Source organism: Neophocaena asiaeorientalis, unplaced genomic scaffold (genome assembly GCF_003031525.2).
Source record: "Neophocaena asiaeorientalis asiaeorientalis breed wild unplaced genomic scaffold, Neophocaena_asiaeorientalis_V1.1 scaffold927, whole genome shotgun sequence".
NCBI classification, from domain to species: Eukaryota; Metazoa; Chordata; class Mammalia; order Artiodactyla; family Phocoenidae; genus Neophocaena; species Neophocaena asiaeorientalis.
The window spans coordinates 707,623-716,641 of record NW_020174785.1 but is presented as its reverse complement, the minus strand read 5'-3'; the positions used below and the strand labels follow the sequence as shown (position 1 = coordinate 716,641).

At 40.9% G+C, this 9,019-nt stretch overlaps 1 protein-coding gene across 3 annotated transcripts in view; it reads left to right on the top strand.

The window, feature by feature from the left end:
- The first annotated feature begins 1,974 nt into the window (after nt 1-1,974).
- ARHGEF6 (Rac/Cdc42 guanine nucleotide exchange factor 6) overlaps nt 1,975-9,019 on the top strand; it is a 107,204-nt gene continuing 100,159 nt past the window's right edge. Inside the window, exons 1-2 of one of the 3 annotated variants that reach the window (XM_024760085.1) lie at nt 1,975-2,429; nt 3,787-3,870. In XM_024760085.1, coding sequence (XP_024615853.1) covers nt 2,265-2,429; nt 3,787-3,870 — 249 coding nt within the window. In that variant the 5' untranslated portion in view covers nt 1,975-2,264. The remainder of the gene's footprint in view (nt 2,430-3,786; nt 3,871-9,019) is intronic. The other 2 variants (XM_024760089.1, XM_024760086.1) reach the window with 2 other exon arrangements.

Genomic DNA, 9,019 nt, shown 5'->3' with positions numbered 1-9,019 from the left:
CCAGTGGGCTCAAGGCTATTTTGGACTGGACTGGGTTCCTGAAATTACTCAGGTTTTGTTCTTCACCAAAAAATGTAAGTGATACCTCAATAATACCGCCAGATTTGTTTGTCTATAGAGTACAATTTTGATAAGCAGTCATGAAACCTGGCCAAATGACATATCAAAATATGTTTAAGCAGGTCAGATTTAAGAATTTTATTGATCAACACATGGATTTTGGTTTTATTTCCATTACATAGATTGGGTCATTGGTCAAAAGTCAATTATAACTTCTGATTGACTATACCTAATTTGTTCATAAATATAATTATATCAAACCAAATATTTGGAGGTCAGATCTTTCTTGTAGAACTATTGATAGACACAACAACATGAATGAATCTCAAAGTGATGATGTTAAGTGCAAGAAGCCAGACAAAAGAAAGTTCCATACTGTATGCATCCATTTATATAAGGTTCTAGAAAATGCAAACTGATCTATAGGGATTGAAAGGGGATTGTTCGTTGTCTGGGATTTTGGGGGAAGGGAGGGAAGATGGGGTTGAAAGGGCACAAGAACACTTTTTGGGGATGATGGAAAGATTTATCTGAATTGTGTGTGTGTGATTGTATCACGGGATGTATACATATGTCAAAATTCATTAAATCATACAACTTAATATGTGCAATTCATCATGTCAGTTATATCTCAGTAAAAGTATAATCATTAGCAAGGAAAACATGTTTGTTTTAAGCCATTAAAACATCTACTGTGTACCAGGCATTCTGCTGGGGACAGTGTTCATTAAGGCAGACAAGACCCCTCCTCTAGGGGAGGGTACATTCTGGTGGAGGAGACAGATCGACAAGTGATAATAGTAAAGTCTGGTAAGTGTTACTACAGGGTAAGAAGGGGAAGCCTTGAAAACAGGCAGCAGGATTATCTAAGCTGGTTATTTGGTAGTAGATGCCTAAAACTGTGTTGAAAAGATTCTGAAGCTTAGCAGGATCCCATGCACTAGGAGAGGGTGGTAATGCTGAGTACCATGCATTTGCCCAGATGAGGCTATACTGTTGGCCTTATCATACATTTCCCAATAATATGACTATTTTAACTGGTTATGAAGATGTTTAAGAATAGTTCGGATCTCTTGTTATAGACCAGTTTTTTCCCAGAGCAGGATTTTTAAGGCAGTGTTTCTTGTTGGGGAAACATCAACTTTCTAAGACTGTAGTGTAGGCAGAGGACAAGTGTTCTTTTGTTCTCAAAAGCTCTGTTTTCAAGTGCTTTTTACCCGTTGATGTGACTGTGTCTAAGCCTTTGCTAAGGGTACTGCAGCTGGATTGTGTAGTGGAACCAGGTCCAGAAAAAGAATCATTCAAGAATGCAAGTAAACAGGATGTCAGATGTTATCCTTAGTCTATTTCCCTCAACATAGCTTTTTGGCTGCAAAGTAAAATGCCGTTCTTCTAGCTTGTGCTTATACACAGTGATGGCTGACAGCAGGCACAATCTTCCTCTGCTTGGCATCTTGTCACTGTGCAACTCAACATGTTTTGCAAGGCACGATTGTGACATATCATCTCGGTGAGACAGCGTGAGGACATGTGGCCATTTCTTGGAAGAATTTCCCAGCCTACCTTCTTTGAGCCCTGTTGTGCCAGCACGGCTCCCCACGAGGCTCAGATCTGTCTGACCTAAGAGCCAGTTGGCATCTTCCTCTTGACAGAAACCAGATTTTCACTGGGGCTAGACTAGATATTGACAGCTTCTTCCCAGACTGGCCCATGAGTATCTCATTTCTAAGGTCCCCTGAAGTGCTGGCTCACCTCTGTTTTCCCAGAGCACTCGCTTCCTTCTCTCTCCTCCCTCCCCAGCAGCCTCCTCACTTCCTTCCTTTACAGCTCCTTGCACCCGTTGGTTTCTGTGTGTGTGTGTGTGTGTGTGTGTGTGTGTGTGTGTGTGTGTATGTATTTCTTCTTCTTTTTTAATCCCAATGAATTTGTTTTGCAGATTTTGAAAAAGGAACCCAGTGTTATCCAGGACTCTTTTTACCCCCATTCATTCTATTTCCACATCTTTGAGTGTGAGCTCTGTGGTTTCCAAATCCCGTAATTGGAGTGGCTTCCACCGTTGTCTAAGAAAAGTTCTTTTAGAGCTTTGCGCTGCAAGCACGAGAAGAGAACTCGTAAAAGGGAAGACAACAGCAGATGCAATCGCGGATGTGGCTTAGTCCTTGCAGCTGCCCCAGAGAGCTGTTCGGAGTGTACAGTCCTCAGTAATGAATCCAGAAGAACGCATCGTGACATGGCTTATATCTTTGGGAGTATTAGATTCCCCCAAAAAGACCATCTGTGATCCGGAGGAGTTCTTGAAGTCCTCACTGAAAAATGGGGTAGTACTATGCAAACTGATCAACAGACTTAGGCCTGGCTCTGTAGAAAAGGTAAGGGAAATTTGCAGTATCTTTGCGGTTGCTTACCACAAGAGAGCAGCAATAATGTCACTCTGGAGATTTTCGATTGCCTGGGTCACGGGACGCTCCTACTTTAATATCGTTCTAAGACTTCGACTTTCTTTCTGTTTTTGTAGTTGGAAAAAGTCAGAAAATGAAATGTTATCCTTTAGTAATTGGCCACCGAAGATTAGTACGGTAAAAACCTGTTACACCACTGGTGTGAGGGACAAGGAGAACACCCATGTCACGAGCTTGCTCTGTCATAGAGATGCATGTTATACCTCCCTGTGTACTGAGGACATGTTTTGAACTTGGGGTACATGTGAGTCTGAGGAAAAATGGGATGATTTATAAGAGATACAGATGGTGTTTATTGACGGTATGACTAAATTCAGTGTAGATTTTCTTCACAAAGAAATAAAATATCCATTGAAAGAAAGGAAGGCTATTTAGCAACCAGGAGAAATAATCCAAAATGTTACAACACATCCTGTTAAAACAATAGAAACCAAATATATGTTTCAAATGCAACGTGTGTTCAAAGTGAAACTAACCTTACTCTCTTTTAAAAATCCAAAATTGTGAATGTTGGAAACCCATGGTCACGAGGATGTGATTTAAAAAGTGGGCACTGGGACTTCCCTGGTGGTCCAGCGGTTAAGACTCCATGCTCCCAATGAAGGGGGCCTGGGTTCAATCCCTGGTCAGGGAACTAGATCCCACATGCCGTAACTAAAGATTCCTCATGCCGCAGCTAAGACCTGACGCAGCCAAAAAAACAAAAAACAAACAAACAAAAAAAAGTGGGCACTTTAAGTAAGTTTAAAGGTGGAGCCCTACTATTATTTTCTTAAGGTCGGCAGGGAATGCGATGCTGAGTACAATTCTTTTGCTTATGATTTCTCAAACTTGAAAAACGGTGATAAAATGCTGGGAAAATGTTGAGAAATGTGATCAAATGTAGAGAACAATGAAGGGGAAAGTATACTTTTTAATAAATTATCATGAGGAGGACGGAGGGTGGTAATAGGTTGAAAGCAGGAACCAGGATCAAAAAACTTTCAGGGTCTCTCTAATTTGCTATTACTACGCTTTGGCAGAAAGCACGAGAAAAAGTTTGTAAGTAGAGACGGCTTGGGACTAAGGGTTTCGTGACATTTGAAACAAGACCGACCGTTTAGATTTTTGCATCACTTCCTTCAGTGGTTAATTTCTCTTCCCGGATCGACAGCAATGTTGGCCCCGCCTTAAAAAGCCTAGCTTATCTACTTATCAGTGAACGATGCAATGATGTGACCCACATGTGATGACAGTCTCCAAGTGACATTTGACTCTGTTTCCCTAGTACTGTCTGGAGCCCCAAACTGAAGCTGACTGCACCAACAACATCAATGACTTCCTGAAAGGATGTGCAGCCCTTCAAGTGGAGGTAAGCCCACCCAGGTTGCCTTCCTCGTGGTCATCGTTTTTCACTCTTCTAATGAAGATGGTGTTGTAGTAAAAGTACTTGGTTTATTTTCACTGTGAAACAGAGGAAGCATTTTATGGAAACCATGGTTAAGATCGGTGGTCCCCAGTCGTGGCTTGCTAGTTTGTCTTTTCCAGAAACCAATTCCAAAACAAAACAAAATAAAAATTCAAAATATGTACCTTCTGGACTTCCCTGGTGGTCCAGTTGTTGAGACTCTGAGCTTCCCCTGCAGGATGAAAGGGTTCGATCCTTGGTCAGGGAACTAATATCCTGCATGCCACCAAAAAAAAAAAAAAAAAAAAAAAAAAAGAAAAGAAAAAGAAAAAAAGAGCAAAATATGGTACCTTTTATCCTACTGTATAGCACAGAGGACTATATTCCATATCCTGTGATAAACCATAATGGAAAAGAATATAAAAAAGAATGTATGGATATGTATAACTGAATCACTTTGCTATACAACAGAAATTAACACAACATTGTAAAGCAACTATACTTCAATTAAAAACAAAACCAAAATATGGTACCTTTAAAAACTAGCACCCAAGCCCTGAAAGCAGGCTTCCGGTGCCAGAGCTTGTATGGTGTGAGTCCCTACTTAAGTGGAGCCCAAAGCAGGCCACTGGCTGCTGCAGAGGGTTACTGTAATCCCCCTGAGTTGGGAAGAGTGGAAAGCTTATTGTCACTTTTTCCCACTAACACTTTAGAACAGAGGCCTTGAAAGAACCTGGCCCTGAGGTAGAAATTGTAAATTAAATTACGTTGCATTCTTTTATGTTATGTGGATCCTTACAGTAAGTATAGGGGGTGTTGCTGAAAAGGAGGTGATACTTTCGCCTGTGTGTCAAATTATTTAATGTCTCTGTGCCTCAGTGTTTCTATCTGTAAAATGGACACAATAATAGCTACCTTATGGGGTTGTGGTAAGGATCAAATGAGATACTGCATAATAATTTAGAGCTAAGACCTCCAACCTCCAAAGATCTATGAAGTAATGTATGTAGAATGCTCAGCACAGGATCAAGGACATAAGAAGTGTAGATGTGCATTGGTAGTATTACTTGTGGAGAAGTATTAGTAGTGGTTTGAGCCTGGATTCGGACATTAGACTGCTCAGGTTCAAATCTCAGTTTTCTCCCACTAGTAGGTTTATGACGTTGGGCATGTTACTTTACTATGCCTCTCTGCCCCAGTCTCCCCACCTGTAAAATTGGAAGAATAGCAGCTCCTGTCTCATAGGATTGGTGTGAGATTTCAATGAATTTGTGTCCCGGAAGAGTGCGTGTTACATAGCAAGTCTTCTCCAAGTGTTAGCTGTTAGTAGTAGTACAAGTACCTTTGCCCCAGATAAATTTTGCTTCCTTCCGAATTTTTCGTAAAGCTAGCCACAGCATCAAGCTATGCTTGTCTCTGAATATTTTATTCCAGATTTCCCTATTGCCAAATTTTAGCACTCTGTGTGTGTGTGTGTGTGCATGGGCACATGACTGTGTATGGCTTTTGAGGTAGGTGTAACCTACTCTATATCCCTTATGGAATCATGTCTGCTATGAGCAGATCATGGTATTTTCTTTTTTATTTGATAAATAAAAACATGGTGAGGTTGCCAGTGATTTATGCACTCTGAAGCTGTCAGAAGGTATACCGAGCTTATTTGCCGTTCTAAGAATACTAGATGATACAGAAACATCTCCTGGGAGACTTCCCAGGTGGCGCAGTGGTTAAGAATCCACCTGCCAATGTAGGGGACACGGGTTCGAGCCCTGGTCCAGGAAGATCCCACATGCCGTGGAGAAACTAAGCCCGTGTGCCACAACTACTAAGCCTGCGCTCTAGAGCCCGCGAGCCACAACTACTGAGCCCGCGAGCCGCAACTACTGAAGCCCGTGCGCCTAGAGCCCATGCTCCGCAACAAGAGAAGCCACTGCAATAAGAAGCCCGTGCACTGCAATGAAGAGTAGCCCCCGCTCTCTGCAACTAGAGAAAGCCCATGCGTAGCAACGAAGACCCAACACAGTCAAAAATAAATAAATAAATAGATTTGAAAAAAAGGAGCACCTCCTGGGTCTGGCATTGTTGGAGAACGAGTCATTTCACATAAGTGGATTTTTCTGATAACTAATGCTTACTCCATTAATTTTTAGCCACTTTGGATACAAATCTTTCTAAAAAAGTATAACATAATTTTCATTTCTTACATGAAAGACACCAGGCATATTTTGATTTCTTTTTGATAATTCAGGCTGGCCTGAGCATCAGATGAATATTGTAAGGAGGCAATATCTGGCATCATGGTTAAGCACATACCTTCTCTAGTTTGACAGACTTGGGTCAGAGTCTTGACTCTGACTGTGTGACTCTGGGAAAAGTTACTTGGCCTCTCTCTGCTCCAGTTTCCTCATCTGTGTAATGGAGACATTAGTAATAACTACTGCATAGGACTGTTTTAAAGATCAAATGAAATAATGCACTTAAAACACACTTCATATGTCACTGCACATAAGACACGCATAATAGCTGCTCACACTGTTATTACTAGGTAGTTTTGTACACAAAATTATGCCTGTAAAAAAAAAAAGCAAAATTATGTCTGTAAGGGGTGTATAGCAGCCATACCAAGGCACTCCTAGAACCCCGAGGGAAGCCTAATAAAATCAGCACATAAGGAATGAGACTGAAAGCAAAGCTGGGGTGTACTCAAGCAGCCAAGAATACTGACCATCCAGTCTCAAGCTCCCAAGTAGCTAGGGAGACAGACATCAACATAAATATTTGCAAACTTAAAAAAATTAATTATTTTAAAATTGAATATATTTGACATACAACATGGTGTAAATTTAAGGTGTACAATGTGTTACTTTGATAGATTTATATATTGTGATATAACTGCCGTTGTACCTCACATCACCTAAGTATAGTACAATATTGTTCTCTGTGTTCACTACAGCGGGCATTAGAGCACTACGGCATATTTGCTACTCCTTGCAAGTTGGTACCCTTAAACAACGTCACTTTTCATACCCTACCCCCACCCCTTGGTAACCACCATTTGACTCTCTGTTTTTTTATGTTTGACTTTTTTAGATTCCACATATAAGTGAGACCATACAGTATTTTTCTTTCTCTGTCTGACTTATCTCACTTAGCATAATGTGCTCCAGTTCCATCCCTGTTGTCGCAAATGGCAGAATGTCCTCCTTTCTCATGGCTGAATAACAGTCCATTGTGTGTATATGTCACATCTTTTTTTATCCATTCACCCACTGATGGGTATTTAGATTGTTTCCGTATCTTGTCACTTTAGAGTATCTCTCAGACAGTGCCTAGTATAGGGCATGCTGAATACTTTTTTGTTGACGCTATAAAACTGTTAATGTATGAAAAGCAAGAAGAGCAGGGCTTGATTATTGCCAAGAACACACTATTATTTATACAAAAAAGAGTGGCAGCTTGAAATGGTCAATTTGGAAATGTAGAAAAATGAAGCTGGAGATGCAGCAGGACACTGACAATTTGAGTGTTGGTTGTGGGGCACAGTGACCACGTGAAAGAGCTGTTGCCTTCTGACCCTCTGGGTGGCCAGTTGGCCTCTGCAAGTGACCTCCATCTTTGTGTTCTCATATGGCTACAGTGTCCTAGGGTCTCTAGGGGATCACACAGCTAGCAACTGGTCAGGGAAGTCTGCTGAGACACCTGGGAGACAAAGGTATCTCTGAAGCACCTCCCAGACTTTGATAGTTTCTCTTTTTTTTCTAATATTTCCCCCTTTTCTTTTTTTTTAATTTAATTTAATTTTTAAAAATTATTTTTTATTGAATGAAAAGTCCTTTAAATTCTATAGTGCTTTACAGATTTCAAAAGTTTCACACACATGATTTCATATAATCCCATAATAACCCCTTTTTTTCCCCTCTACCCCTATATTGCCCCTCCCACCTTCCCTCTCCCCACAGGTAACCACTAGCTTGTTCTCTATATCTGTGAGTCTGCTTTTTTTTGGTTTTATTCACTAGTGTGTTGTATTTTTTAGATTCCACATATAAGTGATATAATACAGTATTTGTCTTTCTCTGTCTGACTTATTTCACTTAGCATAATGCCAAGTCCGTCCATGTTGCTGCATATGGTAAAATTTTCTTCTTTTTATGGCTGAGTGGTATTCCATTGTGTGTGTGTGTGTGTGTGTGTGTGTGTGTGTGTGTGTGTGTGTGTGTGTGTATAATATATCACATATTCTTTATCCATTCATCTGTTGAGGGACACTTAGGTTGCTTCCATACCTTGGCAATTGTAAACAATGCTGCTATGAACATTGGGGTGCATGTATCTTTTCGAATTCGTGTTTTTGCTTTTTTTGGTTATATACCCAGGAGTGGAATTGCTGGGTCACATGGTAGTTCTATTTTTAGAGAAACCTCCATACTGTTTCCTACATTTCTACAAACCTACAAACCTAATATACAAACCTACAAACCTAACATACACCTAATATGCAAACCTACAAACCTAATTTACAAACCTAATATATAATGTTTTCTACATTTTCTACATTTCTACAAAACTCTATTTTTGAGAAACCTCCATACTGTTTTCCACAGTGACTGCACCAATTTATTTATTTGTTTATTTATTTAAAATGTATTAATTGGCTGCATTGGGTCTTTGTTGCTGCGCATGGGCTTTACTTGCGGTGAGCGGGGGCTACTCTTTGTTGCGGTGCGCGGGTTTCTCATTGCGGTGGCTACCGTTGTTGCGGAGCGTGGGCTCTAGGGCACGTGGACTTCATTAGTTGTGGCACGCAGGCTCAGTAGTTGTGGCGCACGGGCTTAGTTACTCCGCGGCATGTGGAATCTTCCCAGACCAGGGCTCGAACCCATGTCCCCTGCATTGGCAGGCGGGTTCTTAACCACTGCACCATAAGGGAAGCCCTGCACCAATTTATATTCCCACCAACAGTGTAGGAAGGTTCCCTTTTCTCCACAACCTCCCCAACATTTGTTATCTGTGTTCTTTTTCGTGATAGCCATTCTGACAGGTGTGAGGTGATATCTCATTGTGTTTTGTTTTTGTTTTTTTTTTTTTTTTTTTTCGGTAGCCGGGCCCCTCC